This window comes from Neoarius graeffei, chromosome 5 (genome assembly GCF_027579695.1).
Source record: "Neoarius graeffei isolate fNeoGra1 chromosome 5, fNeoGra1.pri, whole genome shotgun sequence".
In the NCBI taxonomy this organism is placed as follows: domain Eukaryota; kingdom Metazoa; phylum Chordata; class Actinopteri; order Siluriformes; family Ariidae; genus Neoarius; species Neoarius graeffei.
Window position 1 is genome coordinate 92312694 of NC_083573.1, and position 19159 is coordinate 92331852.

The 19159-nt window shown below is 40.6% G+C and overlaps 1 protein-coding gene across 1 annotated transcript in view; it reads left to right on the forward strand.

Annotated features, from left to right (window-relative positions):
- Positions 1-846: 846 nt before the first annotated feature.
- The window catches only part of adarb2 (adenosine deaminase RNA specific B2 (inactive)), a 190792-nt gene continuing 172479 nt past the window's right edge, over positions 847-19159 (forward strand). Inside the window, exons 1-2 of the mRNA XM_060922521.1 lie at positions 847-922; positions 3253-4175. Coding sequence (XP_060778504.1) covers positions 847-922; positions 3253-4175 — 999 coding nt within the window. The remainder of the gene's footprint in view (positions 923-3252; positions 4176-19159) is intronic.

Sequence of the window (19159 nt, forward strand, 5' to 3'; positions counted from 1 at the left end):
ACCAAATGATAACTGTTTTGTTATTATTTACTCCACAGTGCTGTCAAGTTGAATTCCTGACTCTGATTGGTCAGAAAGTGTAGATACATTTTCTGTAACAGCAGCTCAAGCAGTAGTTCTGGCTGCGGGGTAAATCAAAGGTTTATACGGTATTATAGTCTACGGCGCTCATTATTTTTTGCCATCGTAACAACTTGCACAGGGACTTGTATGTTTAACACTCTACGTACTCTTACTCTAATAATAAACAGATTAAAACGTGCTGTTACAACCCAAATTCCAAAAATGTTGGGATGCTGTGTAAACTGTAAATAAAAACAATGTGATAATTTGCAAATCATGGAAACCCGATATTTCATTGAAAATAGTACAAAGACAACATATCATATGTTGAAACTGAGAAATTTGGTTGGTTTTTCAAAAATACAGTATATGCTCATTTTGAATTTGATGTCAGAAACACATTTCAGAAAAGTTGGGATGGGGCATGTTTACCACTGTGTTGCATCACCTCTACTTTTAAGAACACTCCGTAAACATTTGCGAACTGAGGAGACCAACTGCTGTAGTTTTGAAAGAGAAAATGTTGTCACATTCTTGCCTGATATACAATTTCAGTTGTTCAACAGTCCGGGGTCTGTTTTGTCGTATTTTGCACTTCATAATGTGCCAAATGTTTTAAATGGGAGACAGGTCTGGACTGCAGGCAGGCCAGTTTAGCACCTGGACTCTTTTACTACGGAGCCCTGCAGTTTTAATACGTGCAGAAAGCGGTTTGGCATTGTCTTGCTGAAAGAAAAAGATTTTGACATGGTGTGTATGTGTGTTACAGAAAAAGTGAGCAGCATGCTGTCTGCACTGATTGTCCCCTTCAAATATATGAGTCCAGGTCCAAGCAGCACAGAAGATGAAGACACACTAAGTAAGTACAAAGCCAACATGGATGCTAATGTCACACAAATATACGGTACTTTCTTTGATTTAACATGTATCATTTAATAAAGAATCCATACATTATTTATCAGACGAACATGCTCACTTGTAGACCAACCCCATGTTTTCAGTTGTGTATCGCAGTGTATGGAGTGGTTCAGTGTGAAATGTGATGTATTTGCTGAAGAAGAGTGAAGCACAGAGGAGCAGCTGTGAAGTCTAAAATGCTTTAATATGAAGCAGTCTTATTTCTCTTTCTCTCTCTGGAACAGTGTGTGCTCTCCTCTATTATGACAGCAATTGCTGCTTTGCACTGAATACTGGAGACAAATCACATCCACTTTAAGCATGAACCCTGAGGCAATTTTGAGGCAGATTATGGAGGCGATTTAGCAGATAATTTCCCCATTTGCGAGGATTTGTCCATGGATTTTAAAATACTTAAATAAGAGCCACGCTTAGAAGGAGCTTTCAGGAACTGCAACTTGACTTTTTGTTGTTTTTTTCCCCCTTGTAGTATATTAGTAGTAGTAGTAGTAGTAGTAGTAGTAGCAGTATTGTTGTTGCTGTTGTTGTTGTAATTTATCTGACAGGTTTTTTTTCTTATTCTAAATCAAAGAACAGAAGGGAGAGGAAATGCACAAATCACATTCATTTATAGTCCAAATCACTTTATGAACTGATGCTAACGCTGCTAGTGACTCGGTTTCGCTCGTATATACAGTGCGTCAGAGAGGAACCGTCAGGGCCTTCTAGTCCTTCAGAGAAGCCCAAACATATCAACATTTCAAATGTTATATTTAATTTATTTCATTCTTTCATAATTTCATGATAATTATTCTCTTCTAATTTTAATTTGGCCTCATTTTCTATCAAATTTGCTTCAGAAATAAAAGGGTGACTGTCCTGAAAACTTTAAAATCGAGTTATCCAATGAGATTGTTTTGTTTGTTGTCTCTAGGCTGAGAAGAGTTTCATTGGTTAAGACTTCATTGCCGGGACAGAAGGCCATGGCAGTGTATGTTTATGTAGGAAGTGACAGGTGAATTAACCAATCAGATTTTGATTTATAGTGGGAGGGACCAAAAATGTATCGCCCTCGGCCTTCTCAAAGGCCACCATGAGCTTAACCGTGAGTCGGCACCGTCAGCACAGCAGTGAAGTCACCTTCCAGCTGGTATAGCGTTCATCAGTAGTGTTAGCAAATGCTAATAAAGTGGTCAAGTCAGTGTTATCTATTGAGAGCAAGTAGCACAGGCTAACAACCGAGAAACTAAGATTTCTGTCTCTAGACTCTGTAGCAAGTCTGTAGTGAGCACACTATGTTAGCACGCTCACTACAGTATTTTTCACTCAGACTTCAGTGTTAATTTCCCTGTGTAATTTACTGAGTTACTTTTAAAATCAACATTGACAGCTACACACAATGGTGCTACCTGGCAGCCTGGCATTAACCCATTGACGCCGGATGCTGCGTTGTGCAACATTGCCCCTAGCGCCGGTTGTTGCATAACGCAACATTGCCCTAAATGCTGGTTGCTGCATAACGCAGCATTGTTGATTTGTCATTATTTTCAAGACGCAATGCAGATTTTTTTTTTAATAAAAATGTGTTAGTGTTAATGCTGAAAGAGCATGATCCAATAAAAGCAGAGAATTTTATCTTTTAAATGCAACTTATTTCATGTCTTTATGTGCTTCAGAGGCTGAGATATTGAATTTTTCATAGGCGTTTTCAATTAATTATTTTTATTTCAGAAAACCCTCAGGCAGATGGGGACCTTTTCTAAAAACTGGCTTAGGCATTTGCAGACCTTTTTTTGCAGGCATTTCAGGCGTCAATGGGTTAATCCCTTGCAAAATCCTTTGCCATGTTGCTTTTTTTGGTGTCTGGCTAAGTTTTGGCTGAGCTCAAGTCCTAGCTCTAATAATAATGGTTCGCCACTGCAGTGTGTGTATGTTGTTTCAAAAAACAATACAAATTTCTCAGTGTCAGCATTTGACATGTTCTTGTCTTTCTCCTATTTTCAATCAAATATAAATATATAGGGTTTCCATGATTTTGCAAATCATCACTTTTTTTTTTTTTTAAATTTACAGTGTACACAATGTCTTTTTTTTTGGAAACAGGGTTATTATAGCAGTAACAGAAAGATGAAAAGTATAACATTATCAAATCTAGAAATATATAATAAGCTGTGTAAAAGAATTGAATAACAGGACAATAATTAAGAAATCCTGTAATGCATTACAGTTACTGCTGTATTTCTGTATTTCAGTTTGGCATGTGCTGTATGTTTTGTCACTGTCTTCTCTCAGGTACCAGTAGTACGGAGGTCAAAGAGAACTGGAACACGGGGAACTTTGAGGACCGCGCAATCATGGCATCAGATCGTCCGTCCTTCTTCCTGTCAGATTCGTCCCGCAGCGGCACGGGCACTCTGAAACGTAAGCGTCCGTTAGAGGAGGACAACAACGGGCGTGTGTGTGAGCTGCGAGTGTGCTGCAGGAGGTCCTCATGGTCAGACACACCGAAGAACGCCGTGGTACAGCTGAACGAGCTGCGTCCAGGTCTGCAGTACCGCACCGTATCTCAGACGGGCCCGGTGCACGCTCCACTCTTCTCCATTGCTGTTGACGTCAATGGGCTTACTTTTGAGGGAACGGGCCCTACTAAGAAAAAGGCCAAGATGAGGGCAGCTGAGTTAGCGCTTAGCTCCTTTGTGCAGTTCCCCAACGCCGCTCAGGCTCACTCAGCCATAGGAGGAGTATCTAATCCCGCCACAGACTTCACCTCTGACCTTTCAGACTTCCCAGAAACGCTCTTTAAAGGTTTTGAACCAGACGGTTTTCGTTCAGCCAAGTCTGAGCTGCTCTCTAGCGCCCTCCGATTGCGCCACACCTTGGACTTGATGGTGGTACAGGCCAGGCAAGGTGACGCTCGCTTTTCCACACCTCCACCAACACCTGAACTGCCTCCTCCACCAAGCCCCGTAGTGCTGCTGAATAATCTGCGGCCGGGAGCACGCTACGCCTGTCTGTGCCAGAGTGCCCGGGGCCGACACGCTCGCCGCTGCTTTGTGATGGCCGTGCTGGTGGACGGCAGAATATTTGAGGGCACAGGCTGCAGCAAGAAGCTGGCAAAGAGAAAGGCAGCACTGAGCGCCCTGCAGGCACTTTTCAACATCACACAGGCACCTGAGGCAAGAGCGGGTATGAGCAAGCGGCCTCATTTACCCCAGGTGAGTCGTGCCAGGCAGGGCCTCTGGCAGCCACAGTACTCCATACGGCGAGCTGTAATAGCCGCAGCAGCAGGAATGCTGGGCTGCAGAACAGTGAGCCAAGACTTAATTAAAGGGGAGGGGATAATGGGAGGGAAGGGATGGTGCAGGACAGATCTGGTTACTGAGAGGAAACACAGAAAAAAGGGCTTATGTTAGCATGCAGGCTTTAACATTTACTTTGAGCTAGTCAGACTTGCATATCTTATGTAAACCCAAATATGTGTGTGTGTGGGGGGGGAGTTCCAACAGTAAACTGAATCTATTCACTCATCTGTTAAGTTGGAGAAAGAGTATAAATGAGGAACATTATAATCCCTGTGCCCCTGACACAAGAGAAAACAATGATGCTCCTGAAAGTGATTTTCCCCTCCCTCTCTCTCTCTCTCTCTCTCTTTGTGTTTATAGACCTATAATTGCGAACGTATTGAAATTTTGCGCAATCTCCTCCTGTTTCCTCATGTGTGGCATTGTAGTGTCTATCAAAATTAATTCTGTCTGGAGCCCAAAGGAAATGAAAAGCATAAGAGCAAATTGACAAACAAACCTCCAACCCATCAGTAAAAAAAATGGAAACAGTGATTGGTCAGGCTTAGGAAATGGTGTTTTGTTAGAAACCTCGAGAGATCTTTTTCTTTTCTTTTAGCTTTGTTCCAACATCAATGTCAGCATGTCCCTGTGCAGGACCTTGCTGCATGACACAGTTTTCACTCAAGGTTTTGTTCTCTGAAGGTTGCATTTGTAAGAATATTTGGTTTCAAGAATGATCAATCTGGATGTTTTTTGAAGATTTGTAAACATTCATACAACGTTTCAACCTGTCGAAACATTAAGTGAACAGGGGTAGGTTTCCCGAAATTGTTGCACTTTAGTGCTAAAGAGCGAGTTTAAAGACACTCAGTGGACGTTGTCTCTGTACGTGGTTTTCCTGAACTCACTTGTAAGAAGGAGTCTTAAGAGCAACTTTTCTAAGAGCGTCTTTGCAATGCGTGTCCTCAATATAGGCATTAGTAGTTGCGAAATCCAGTTGATGAGGTCACATGGCGTTTGTTTTTAACCAAAAACCAACGAAATATAAAGTGTTAAAATATGCTAATATATTGTATCATTGTATCACAAAATTAACAATTGAAACTATTTTATATTTCTGGACAATAACATTGTTTATCCCAAGCGCGTTTTTTTTTTTTTTTTTAATGAACGCGAAAGAATGAGTAAATGATAAGCTCAACAATTAAGTAAATGCAGTCCCTGTGTCTGCTTATTTTACTGTTACCCCCAGATCATGCGGTCATGACTATTTCAACTGTTATCCACAATAGCAAATTAGCAATTCTGTTCCTTTGATACAACATTACAGGCATTTAGCAGATGCTCTTATCCAGAGCAACATACAGCATACCCAGAGCAGCCTGGGAAGTAGTTGAGAGCGAGGTGCCTTGCTCAAAGGCACTTCAAACATTCCTGCTGGTCCAGAGAATTGAACTAGTGACCTTTTGATCCCAAAGCTGCTTCTCTAACCTTTAGGCCATGGTTATGTAGATGTACATGTGTATCACGCCATGGGAGTTTTGTACCAGATGCTGTGTTTACAGAATGCATAGAAACAGCATTGAAAAGCACGTGATATTTTGCACATGCTGGCTGATCCAGTAACTATTAACGAATAATCACCTCAAGAGCACCCCTGCAGGATAAATGTACCACTTTTATGGTGCTTTTCAATGCCATTTCTATGCATTCTGTAAACAGAGCATCTGGTACAAAAATCCCATGGTGTGTGTCTCTCTCTCTCACACACACACACACACAAATTATATATATATATATATATATATATATATATATATATATATATATATATATATATATATGTATGTGTGGTATAGTGGTTAGCGCTGTCGCCTCACAGCAAGAAGGTCCGGGTTTGAGCCCCGTGGCCGGCGAGGGCCTTTCTGTGCGGAGTTTGCATGTTCTGTCCGTGTGGGTTTCCTCCGGGTGCTCCGGTTTCCCCCACAGTCCAAAGACATGCAGGTTAGGTTAACTGGTGACTCTAAATTGACCGTAGGTGTGAATGGTTGTCTGTGTCTATGTGTCAGCCCTGTGATGACCTGGCGACTTGTCCAGGGTGTACCCCGCCTTTCGCCCGTAGTCAGCTGGGATAGGCTCCAGCTTGCCTGCGACCCTGTAGGACAGGATAAAGCAGCTAGAGATAATGAGATGATCTATATATATATATATATATTTTTTTAAATTATTATTTTTTTATTTAACAGTTATTCCAGGAAATAGGGTCATACATGAGCTGATAGCCAATGAGATACGTAGCACCGAGTCAGCTATAAGCCATATATGACAAGATTGAATGGAATACCTGTTTTATTCTATCCACATTCACTGGATATTGAAAAACAGAGCATTTTTTCTTTTTCTTTTTTGCAAATTCGATAAATAAAAATTTTATACAAAATATCCAACAAAATCATTTCCACTTAGAATGTAAACAAACCGGTGAAATGACAGGAGCAATTTGTGAAAAATGTGATAATAATAATTCTTGAAAAATAAAACATATGTTCTTAATATGAAATACTTTCATTCCATATTTTGTTGCCTTTTTTTTTATTTTTGGGGGTTTTGTTTTCAAGTAGAGTTTTTATTTCATCCTCAGTTGGTTCAGCAACATGGTTCGCCCTTTTTTTTTTCTTCATTAGGGTTTTTTGGCGGTTGGCAAACCAACTTAAAGGTGCATTACTGTCACCAACTGGGCTGGAGTGTGGGACAGGAGATATTGGGGGAAAATATATTCTTTTGGCTATTACTGTTCCTTTAAAATACTTGATAACAAAGTGATATATCTGACTTGATGTGCTCTGCCATTTTGTTTTCCTCTACTCATGGTATATGAGCTGATAGCCTAGTAGTAGAGTAGCCAATCAGAGCATGCAATTGCTCATATCCAGTGAATGTAGACTCTATATATACTGTGTGTGTGTGTGTGTGTGTGTATATATATATATATATATATATATATATATATATATATATATATACACACAGTTTTAGAGGTGCAGAAATGTGTCTCATTTATGACACCAAATGAGTTAATTACTCGCCTAATGGAGTTGAATTTGATTAAAATATGCCGATATCAATGTGACATTACGCTATCCATACGTAATTCCATAACATATTGCAATATATTCATAATGTTTTGCATTTATTTATTTAATAATTAACTCAACATACTTGCAATATACAAGAAAAATAATTGAACAGCAGCAGATTCAACACCAGTCTACACCCGTTGACTGTGAGAGTCCCTAGGAGGTGCATCACATTCTGTGTATTCGGCAGTGAGTGAGATGCTCCTTGTTGTGAAAGAGTGATCCAGGTCCATCGTAAGTTAAGAGCGAACTAAAGTACTACTTTAGCTATGATGTTGTTCGGGAAAACCACGTTACCTTAACGATGGATCTTTAGAGGCAGTTAAAGACGCTCTTAGCCTTAAGAGCCTTTCAGGAAACCTACCCCAGGTCCATAATGTCAGTTTTAGGCCCTGTCCACATGGCAACGGATTCAGGTGACTCTGATACAATTGTTTATCGTTTAGGCCTGGCGTCCACACGGCACCGGCGTTTTGGGTGCCCAGAACGCAATCTTTTTGAGAACGGGTTCCAGAGTGGAAAGATCTGGCAACGTTGCCGTTGCGAAGTCGTCTGGATGAGTAGAACGGATTTGTTTACGATGACATCACAACCACATGACTGAGTGCTTCACGCCGGGTAGAAGTGTAACGAACTCGATGCGAGTTGTCAACAAATCCTATAACTTGGTTCATGAAACGCGCTTACAAAATATTTTCACTGTGAATATTTATTGTGTAATGGTGCAAAGTGAGAGAGAGAGAGAGAGAGAGAGAGAGAGAGAAAATAGCCCTTAGGGCAGAGTCAATCCCGCCAGCAAAAATAGGGGAAAAAAGGAGCGATCTCACCTCTTCAGATGTTGGTTTAAGTCCTACAATACATTCCTCAAAAAGGGCGTAGAAGAACAAATTAATCCATCAACGTGTAGCATTCAATTTATTCCGGACCATTAAAGACGCCGCCTTCCGCGTAGAATCATACGTCATCCTCACCGCCATATTGGATGGGTCAAAGCGGAGAATAAAGATGCCTCATTCATGTGCTGCGTTTAACTGTACCAACAGGTTTACCATCCAAACGAGATCACATGGGATTACCTTTCACAGGTGAGACTGGAAAAATACTTTTCATTGTATTTGGTCATTATAATGTAATTTTACGAACAGATTTTCCTGACTTTGTGGCTAATATGAAGTCCCGCGCATAATAGTTTATGCGCATGCGTCCTTACTTCTTCTATTGTCCTGGTGTCTCCGAAGGGACCGTCTTACAGCGCCCCTAGAGGTGTGGCATGTGTATTGCATCGTTTTTAGCAAGCGTTGCGTTGCCATATGGACCTGATATTTTACTGATCGTTGCCCATTTGGACGCGATATATTTTTAAATAACATCTCCTTGCCGTTGTCGTGTGGATGTAGCCTTAGTCTGAATGGGAATGTTGTGTGAACATTAGAGCCTAATGCCGACTAATATTAATGTTCTCCTACAGTTCTCTTCTAACAGGATACCCATTGAACATTTCTTTCAGTTAGCTGAACATATTTTGAACCTCTGTGCTGTTAAATGTTTTTACAACAATTTTGTAACACTTTTAAGTTATGGTTATATTACCATAATGTTTTTGCAATGTTTAACTGGGAACACTGGGCTTCATTTATCAATATTTTAACAAAGTCATGTGTAAATGTTTGGGTAAGTCATACTGAACTAAAATTTTGCACCAGATTTGCAAAAGTATCAGAAATCATGATGATTTTCTTCATAATCGCTGGTGTATGTTAATCACCTATGAAGTACAAAGTGCGTTCCCGACGCAGCTCATTTGCATTTCATGACGCCCACAAAATCTATAAAAGGTCACGTGCATTAACAGCTGGAAGAATGAAAAGAATGGTCAGTGAAAAGGCTGAAATACAGAAGTGGAAGTTATTTTGACTTACATTTATGCCGATAAAATATTTTATAATATATAATATTAAAAATAATACATTTTCCATCAGCTGAGGCATTTTATTTACAGTTTACAGCTCTGCACAGAGAGACGGGATGATTTATCCTCCTTTTATATAACCCCATTTCTTTTGTTATAACTGAATGATTCATTTTATTTGTCTTAATTTATGGGTTTGTATTGGCTTGCTTTCTTTATTTATAATACTCTTTCATAAATGCTCTTAATACTGGATATAATGGCTTGATTTCACAAAATGTTTTGGATGCTACTCTTTGTTCCTGAGCCAATGAGCTAGCGTGAGGATGTGTTTTTGATAGAGACTCCAAAGTTCTCCACAGCTTTGGAAAACTTTGACAGTATAGTCCAGATATAACAGTGCAGTGATCAGTGGAAATTATATGATTTGAAGTTGATCAAGACAATATTTACATTAGTTAGTCTTCTTATAGGTTCTAGGTTCAAGCCCAGCAGCCGGCGGGGGCCTTTCTGTGTGGAGTTTGCATGTTCTCCCCATGTCTCCATGGGTTTCTTCTGGGTGCTTTCATTTCCCCCACAGTCCAAAGACATGCAGGTTAGGCTAATTCTTGGGTTTCAGTCACATGACTTTTTGTCATGATTTCACTTCCGGTAAAACAGCTGGTGGTTAAGCAAACCAAAATGGCTGCTGTGGTGCAAACAACTAATGATAACTTATCATAGTATTCTTGTAATCTAGAAGCCACTGCTCGCTGTAGATATATTTAGAAGATTGCTATGTACAATGGAATCGACCCCTACAGTCTGGGAAAGAAGGATTTGTCATACGATCTCAAAAACTACCCTTCAGTCGAGTTCCCCGACATCTCGAACTATCTGGTGTTGCAGACGTCCTTCTACACCACAAAACAGATGAAAGCGTGGAAGAGTATGGAGGCTTACAACTTTTTTGTATGTGGCTGGGTAAAGGACCTCGGGATCAAGTCGCTGCCGAATGAATCCTGTATTGTTTTTTTAGATATTTTTTTGGGCTTTTTGCACCTTTTTTATTGGATAGGACAGTGTAGAGACAGGAAATGAGCGGGGGAGAGAGAGAGACGGGAAGGGATCGGGAAATGACCTCGGGCCGGAATCGAACCCGGGTCACCCGCATTCATGGCATGGCGCCCTAACCACCCGAGCCACGACGCCCCGAATCCTGTATTGTTTTTGCCTGTGTAAGTATGTTTTTTTTAAGGTTTCGTTCGTGTCTTTACAACGAAGCGCTGCAAGTTGAAGTGTAAACAAAAAACAGTTTGCTTGATTCTCACTTGTGTTGGCGCTTATCTCTCAGGTAAATCATTCATAAAGATCATCAGAAACCCCTTTAAAGACCTGGATCTTAGTTAAACAAGATGGAGAAGTGATCACGGCACATTGTAACTGTATGGCTGCGGAAGAATTTTGTCACGACCTTCATGCATATGGACTTTATGAAGAGTGAGGAGTAAACAAAGAAACAGCTGGGGACTTTAGTGCTTCGTGACTAAAAAAAAGTACCGTAAAATAATGACACATAGCAAGAAAAGTACTTGGAAAACAGTAAGGACATAGCTGAGAGGGATATACAAACCTTTCACCAAGTGATCACTGCAAACTCGAGCATGCTTCAACTCAGCTCCCTTTGATTTCAGTGAGAGGTTCAAAACCCACCTTTCTCGACGTCTTTTTGTGAAATCCTGCATTTGTTCACCCTTTATTATTAGTTTACAGGGAACCCTGAAGAAACTTTTAACAGTTTCATGGTTTGATCGATTTGAACAACCTAAAACAACGCAAGCGTAAGGTATTTTTTATGGGAGCAATGCACCTTCTCCATACAAACGCTTTGTCAACTGAGCTTTGGTAGACCACCAGCTAAAGTTTTGAATAACTAATGAGGGGGATGTGACGTCATGTGAAACCCAGCAATTGGTGGCTCTAAATCAGACCTGGGCATTTTCCGGCCCACGGGCCGCATCCGGCCCTTTGGTTCATTCTGACCGGCCCGCGTAAGGTTAATTAGAAATTACAAAACGTATTTCCTAATTTTACCTCATGCATGGACTGAATGTGCATTGCTTTTATTTTGAAGTTGTGTTAAACAAAAACGCAATGCGCGCGACATGAACATGACATGAAATCCCACGAAACCTAATCCCGCGATAACTACTTCCGTAATTTGTCCAGACCAACCACAAACTTGTACGTCATCCTTCAAACGGTCCAGCCAATCACATAGTGTGACGTCACCAGCAGGCGCCTGAGCCCGAGCCAATCTGTAGATCTGATACCTACACCGAATCAACTGATGATCATCTGTCAGCTGTGCTTCGCATCTCCACTTCAGACATTCAACCTGACTTTGATGCACTCGTTAAAGACCAACAGAGACTAGATTTCTCTCACTGAACAAATAAAAAACACCAAATGAGGTGATTAGACTACAAATGTGGGCATCATTATTATAATATGATGTATCTTGCTTGATATTTGGAGTAGAAAGACAATATTTTGATGTCTTTATTGTGTTTTAGGGTGAATGTGACTGAAAAAAATGGTACAAACGTTCACATTTTGTTAACCATTGTTTTGGGAAATTTGATTGAATAAATGACATTTTTTGTAAGGCAACCTCGTTTTTTCCATACTCTTACCAGTCTTAGCAGCTTGTAAAAACAATGATATTTATTGCTTGATATAAAGAAATACAATTAATATTATGCAGAATTTAGTTCAGCCTTATGGTCCGGCCCTCCACAAAATTTTTCTGTTTCTCATGTGGCCCTATGGAAAAAATAATTGCCCACCCCTGCTCTAAATTGTCCTTAGGTGTGAATGTGAGTGTGAATGGTTGAGAGCAGAAAACTGCTATAATAATTCAGTAGAAGGCAGTGGGAAACCACTACTCTAATGTTCCCTGGACACTTTGATGACTGAAGCTGTCAGAGCGGCCACGTCACTGTCGTGATATGTCAAAATGGATGGATGGAGTCTTCTTATGCATACATTTACACACTCAGGAGCCCAAGTAGGGTAGGTTACAATTGTTTTTCCTAGAAATTACAGGATTTTCATGATTAACAAATTTCTTGTGCAAATGACTTAACAATTTATGATAAATCTCTTTGTATTCAGCTTGATTATTGAGACCTGTTGTGTGAATAAAGTTCTGAGAGTATTTTGAAGCAAAGCTTTTCATAGAAAATTGAAGAGATGTTGTTTTTATAAGATTACAGCCTTAGGGTGGAACGCTGGTGCAGTGGTTAGCACTGTAGTCTCACAGCAAGAAGGTTCTGGATTTGAACCTCATGGCCGATTGGGGCCTTTCTGTGTGGAGTTTGTATGTTCTCCCCACGTTGGTTTCTGCCAGGTGATTTGGTTTCCCCCACAGTTCAAAGAAATACAATGTTGGTAAAATACCCAGCCAATGGGGTTGTACCAAAAAAAAAAATCTTTGCATACTTAGTGCTGGTCCCATGCCTGGATAGATTGGGGAGGGTTGCATCAGGAAGGGCATCCAGTGTAAAAAATCAATACCATGATAATACATCATGACCCCTAAGGGGAGGGTGCCCAAAGCTTTTGGTTTAAATAAATTTAAATAAATAAATAAACACCCAATGTTTCTGGGTGTTCAAAGCAATTTTCCAACACTTTTAATCATATAAAGTTTTTTCATGATCCATTCTGTATATCTACACGGAGTGCAGAATTATTAGGCAAGTGAGTATTTTGACCACAACATCCTTTTAATGCATGTTGTCCCACTCCAAGCTGTTTAGGCTTGAAAGCCTACTACCAATTAAGTATATCAGGCGCTGTGCATCTGTGTAATGAGAGGGGGTGTGGTCTAATGACATCAACACCCTATATCAGGTGTGCATAATTATTAGGCAACCTCTTTTCCTCTGGCAAAATGGGTCAGAAGAGAGATCTGACAGACTTTGAAAAGTCTAAAATTGTGAGATGTCTTGCAGACGGATGCAGCACTCTTGAAATTGCGAAGATGTTGAAACGTGATCACCGAACAATCAAGTGTTTCATTGCAAATAGTCAACAGGGTCGAAAGAAGCGTGTGGAAAAAAAAGGCGCAAAATAACTGCACATGATCTGCGGAAAATCAAGCGTGAAGCTAACAAGCAGCCATTAGCATCCAGTTCTGCCATATTCCAGAGTTGCAACATTCCTGGAGTGTCAAAGAGTACAAGGTGTGCAATACTGAGGGACATGGCCAAGGTAAGGAAGGCTGAAAAACGACCACCACTGAGTAAGGCACACAAGATAAAACGTTAAGACTGGGCCAAGAAATATCTTAAGACTGATTTTTCTAAGGTGCTGTGGTCTGATGAGATGATAGTGACTCTTGATAGGCCAGATGGATGGGCCTGTGGCTGGATCAGTAATAGGCACAGAGCTCCACTCCGACTCAGACGCCAGCAAGGTGGAGGTGGAGTACTGCTATGGGCTGGTATCATCAAAGACGAGCTTGTTGGACCTTTTCGAGTTGAGGATGGACTCAAACTCAACTCCCAGACCTACTGCCAGTTCCTGGAAGAAACCTTCTTCAAGCAGTGGTATAGGAAAAAGTCAGCATCTTTCAAGAAGAACATGATTTTCATGCAGGATAATGCTCCATCTCATGCGTCCAAATACTCCACTGCGTGGCTAGCCAGTAAAGGTCTGAAAGGTGAAAAAATAATGACATGGCTCCCTTGTTCACCTGACCTAAACCCCATAGAGAACCTGTGGTCCATTATAAAACGTGAGGTCTACAAAGAGGGAAAACAGTACACCTCTCTGAACAGCGTCTGGGAGGCCGTGGTTGCTGCTGCACACAATGTTGGTCGTGAACAGATAAAGAAATTGACAGAATCTATGGATGGAAGGCTTTTGAGCGTCCTCATGAAGAAGGGTGGCTATATTGGTCACTGATTTGTTTTTGTTTTGTGTTTGAATGTCAGATATGTTTATTTGCAAATCTGGAGTTGTCATATCAGTGTACCTGGTGAAAATAAATAAGTGAAATGGCTACATATTTGGTTTTTATTAAGTTGCCTAATAATTCTGCACAGTGAAAGTTACCTGAACACATACATATTCTCCTAAAATGGCCAAAACTAAAAACGCCCCACTCTAACTTCCATACATATTCAGCTTTGATATTTATGAGTCTTTTTGGTTGATTGAGAACATAGTTGTTGTTCAATAATAAAACTAATCCTCAAAAATACAACTTGCCTAATAATTCTGCACTCAGTGTATTTTCATGTGCCAATAATACTGTAATACAGCACAGTCAGTGTTTCCTGAAAACGAGAACATTTGTATTATGTAATGATCTAACTGCCTTAAAAACTGTCAAACGCATTACTGAACATTCTGATAACAGTTCACCTTAAATTTCTTTCAGAACACTTTCACTTTGTGTGTGTGTGTGTGTGTGTGTGTGTGTGTGTACTGACCGGGACTTCTGCTATGTTAGTATTCTACCCTTAGCCTGTAGGGACCAGAAAGAGAAAATGTTGTCCTTCCTCTCCCCCAACATCAATCAAACAACCTGGCCATGTTTACCTGGGAGAAGCTTCTCCTTTCTGCTTCTTGCCACGCTGTCTAAAAGGATTGTAAGAGGATTTGCCCTACCAAGTTAGTTCCGGAATGATGAGAGCTTGTGGAAATACTGGAAAGTCAGCGTGCAGTCTGCTGTTATATCTGAATGATTCAGTGAAGGACAAATGCACAAACCAGACGTTCCCCTGTAATGTAAAGTATACCACCTTCAGAATCATCTGCAGTTGAGTAGGTAGTGTGGGTATGCTGGTGTGTGGCCTTGGCGTCAAGGTCCATGCCTCCCAGAGGTTTTAGAGTGTTGATTTTTCATGGTGCACTACTGATATAGTAAAAGTGGATGTGGCTTAAATTTCCCCCTCTATCAGCACATGGTCACCAAAACAAACATTGCACAGTATATAGCAGCAGATTGTTGATAGATCAACATTAAATAAGTGGTAGTGATAAAGCAGTATTAGATCACCCTGTAGATGATGGCTAGATCAGTAGTGGTACACCATTGGCAGATCAGAAGTGGTAGATCAGCGACAGATCAGTGGTAGATAATAGTTAGCTCAGCAGTGGTAGAGTAGATCATCACCAGATCTGCAGCAGATCAGTAGTAGCTCAATAGTGGTAAATAGTAATAGATCTGTAATAGATAAGTGGTAGTAGATAAGCAGTGGAAGATCATCAATAGATTATCAGTGGTAGCTCAGAAACAGATTAGTGCTAGATCAGCGGTAGAGTCCCAGTGTTTGATCAGTGGTAGATCAAGAGAATTCAACAGTGGAAAATCAGTGATAGATCAGCAGTACTAGATCAGTAGTAAGTCTGTAGTAGTTCACCAGTGGTAGACTAGCCAGAGATTAACAGTAGATTAGCAGTGATAGATCAATAAGTATAGGTCAACTGTAAATAAGTAGTAGTAGTAGAAGTAGTAGATAAACTGCAGTAGATCAGCAACAGATTCAGATATCGGTGGTAGATTAGAAAAAGGTTAGCAGTAGATCAGCAGTGGTAGTGCATCAGTGGTAGATTACCTGTGGTGGTAGGACAGTGGTAGATCAGCAGTGGTAGAGGATCAGTGATAGGACAGTGGTAGATCAGTAGTAGATCAGCAGTGGTAGATTAGCTGTGGTGATAGGATGGTAGTAGATTAGCTGTGGTGATGGGACAGTAGTAGATTGGCTGCGGTGATGGGACAGTAGTAGATTAGTTGAGGTGATGGGACAGTAGTAGCTTAGCAGTGGTAGATTAGCTGTGGTGGTAGGATGGTAGTAGATCACTAGTTGTGGATTAGCTGTGGTGGCAGGACAGCAGTAGATCAGCAGTGGTAGATTAGCTGCGGTGATAGGACAGTAGTAGATCAGCAGTGGTAGATTAGCTGTGGTGGTAGGATGGTAGTAGATCACCAGTGGTGGATTAGGTGTGGTGGTAGGACAGTAGTAGATTAGCTGTGGTGGTAGGACAGTGGTAGATCAGCATTGGTAGATGATCGATGATAGGACAGTGATAGATCAGTATTAGATCAGCTGGGGTGATGGGACAAGAGTAGATCAACAGTGGTAGATTAGCTGTGGTGGTAGGATGTTAGTAGATTAGTAGTGGTAGATTAGCTGCAGTGATAGGACAGTAGTAGATTAGCTGTGGTGATGGGTCAGTAGTAGATCAGCAGTGGTAGATTAGCTGTGGTGGTAGGATGGTAGTAGATCACCAGTTGTGGATTAGCTGTGGGGGTAGGACGGTAGTAGATCACCAGTGGTGGATTAGCTGTGGTAGTAGGACAGTAGTAGATTAGCTGTGGTGGTAGAACAGTTGTAGATCAGCAGTGGTAGATTAGTGGTAGGACAGTAGTAGATCAGCAGTGGTAGTTTAGCTATAGTGGTAGGACAATGATAGATCAGCAGTGGTAGTTTAGCTATAGTGGTAGATTAGCTGTAGTGGTAGGACAATGATAGATCAGCAGTGGTAGATTAGCTGTAGTGGTAGGACAGTAGTAGATCAGCAGTGGTAGATTAGCTGTAGTGGTAGGACGGTAGTAGATATGCAGTGGTACAACAGATATAAAAAGTCTGCATACCCCTGTTAAAATTGCAGGTTTTAGTAGTATAAAAAATTATATCAACTAACATCAAATCTTCTTCCACCATAATGTAGCAACCAACAAAATTATGGTGAACAAAAAATGTTTTAGGAAAAAAAAAGAAAAGAGAAAATTTGGTTGCAAAAGTGTACACACCCCTTAACTAATACTTTGCTAAACCACCTTTTTGCTTGTAATATAGTGTTGAGTCTTTTTGGTTAAGAGTCGAGCAACTTGCCCAAATTTAGCAACTTAATCTTGATTTGGAAAGTTTATTCCAGTGTTCCTTTCAAAAATGCTCCAGATCAATCAACTTTTCAGGGGATCTCCAGTGCACATCACTCTTCAAGTCATTCCCCAGGTTTTTGATAGGATTCAGTCCTGGCCTCTCACTGGGCCATTTCAAAATATTGCTGATCTTTTTCTGAAGCCATTCCTTTGTTGACTTGGAGATGTGTTTTTCATTATCATGCTGGAAAGTGACTTTTTCTTCATCTTCAGCTGTCTATCAGAGGTCTGCAGGTTTTGTTCCAAAATGGATCCCAGTCCCAACTGAAGAGAAGCAGTTCCATAGCATGATGCTGCCACCACCAGTCTTCACAGATTGTATGGTGGTGTTTTGGTGATAAGCCTTCTTGATTTTCTGTAAAATATCTTTTCAGAATATGACCAAAAATCCCTACCTTGATTTCATGAGATCATAGCCCATTTTGTCACATAGTTGAGGTGATTTTAGTGGGCTTGGATGTTTTGTTTTGATTGGAAAAACACTTCCATCTAGCCACCCAACCCCATAGTCAAGATATGTGAAAAATACAAGAAAATGTTGTTGCATGTAAGGAGTGACCAGTACTTGCTAGATATTCCTGAATCTCCCTTTAATGTTGCTGTAGGTCTCTTTGCTGCTTTCCTGAAAAGTTTGGTCTTTTCCTATTGTCAGTTTTGGAGGGATGTCCTGTTCTTAGTAATGTCACCGTGGTGTCCCATATCTCTGCTTGTCAGTGATGGCCTTCATGGTGTTCCAAGGTGCATCTGATGTTTTGGAAATTCTTTTGTGCCCCTGTCCTGATCAATACCTTTCAACAATTTGGTCTTACTTATTCAATATGTCCAACAACCCAGATTCTGAAATTAAAATAGATCATACGCCACTGCCAGCACAACACATGATGTGCTTCTGAATCATTTTTAGAGAGGAGTGTGATGTCCATCAAACACCAGAGACAGCTGTTGATTTGAAACCATGTTCAGACCGCAGTCAAGCCAACAGCGATAGAAACTGGAATACACATATTTTATATAAGGCAGTTTATAGTAACTACCCTTCAGACAAGAAGAAAGTCTGTTCATTGGTTTTATGTAAGCATGTGAAATGAGTCCATAAGTGCTGTAAGGCAGATGCTAGGCTATGGATCTGTTGTGAATTCATATGTTTAAAATCTATATTTTTCTGTAAAGCTGCTTTTCAACAATGTCTATTGTTGGGTGGCACGGTGGTGTAGTGGTTAGCCTTGTTGCCTCACAGAAAAACGGTTCTGGGTTTGAGCCCAATGGCCAACAGGGGCCTTTCTGTGTGGAATTTGCATTTTCTCCTCGTGTCTGTGTGGGTTTCCTCCAGGTGCTCTGGTTTCCCCCACAGTTCAAAGATATGTGGTTAGGTTAACATGGGGCAGCCATGGCCTGAGGTTGGGCTGAAATGCCCTTGAGCAAGGCACCTAACCCACAGCTGCTCCCCGGGTGCTGTAGCATAGCTTTCCACTGCTCTGGGTATGTGTGTATGCTCATTGCTCACTTGTGTGTACATTTATGTGTTCAGATGGGTTAAATGCAGAGGTTAAATTTCACTGTGAGGTTAGATTTCACTGTATGCTTACCAGGGGCGCAGATAGGATTTTTGAAATGGGGGGGACTGAGCTGTCAGCAAATGATTCCATTTTGTGTGTGTGTGTGTGTGTGTGTGTATATATATATATATATATATATATATATATATATATATATATATATATATATATATATATATATATATACACACACACACACACACACTACCATTCAAAAGTTTGGGGTCACTTTGAAATGTCCTTTTGAAAGAAAAGCTCTGTTCTTTTCAATGAAGATCACTTTAAACTAATCAGAAATCCACTCTATACATTGCTAATGTGGTAAATGACTATTCTAGCTGCAAATGTCTGGTTTTTGGTGCAATATCTCC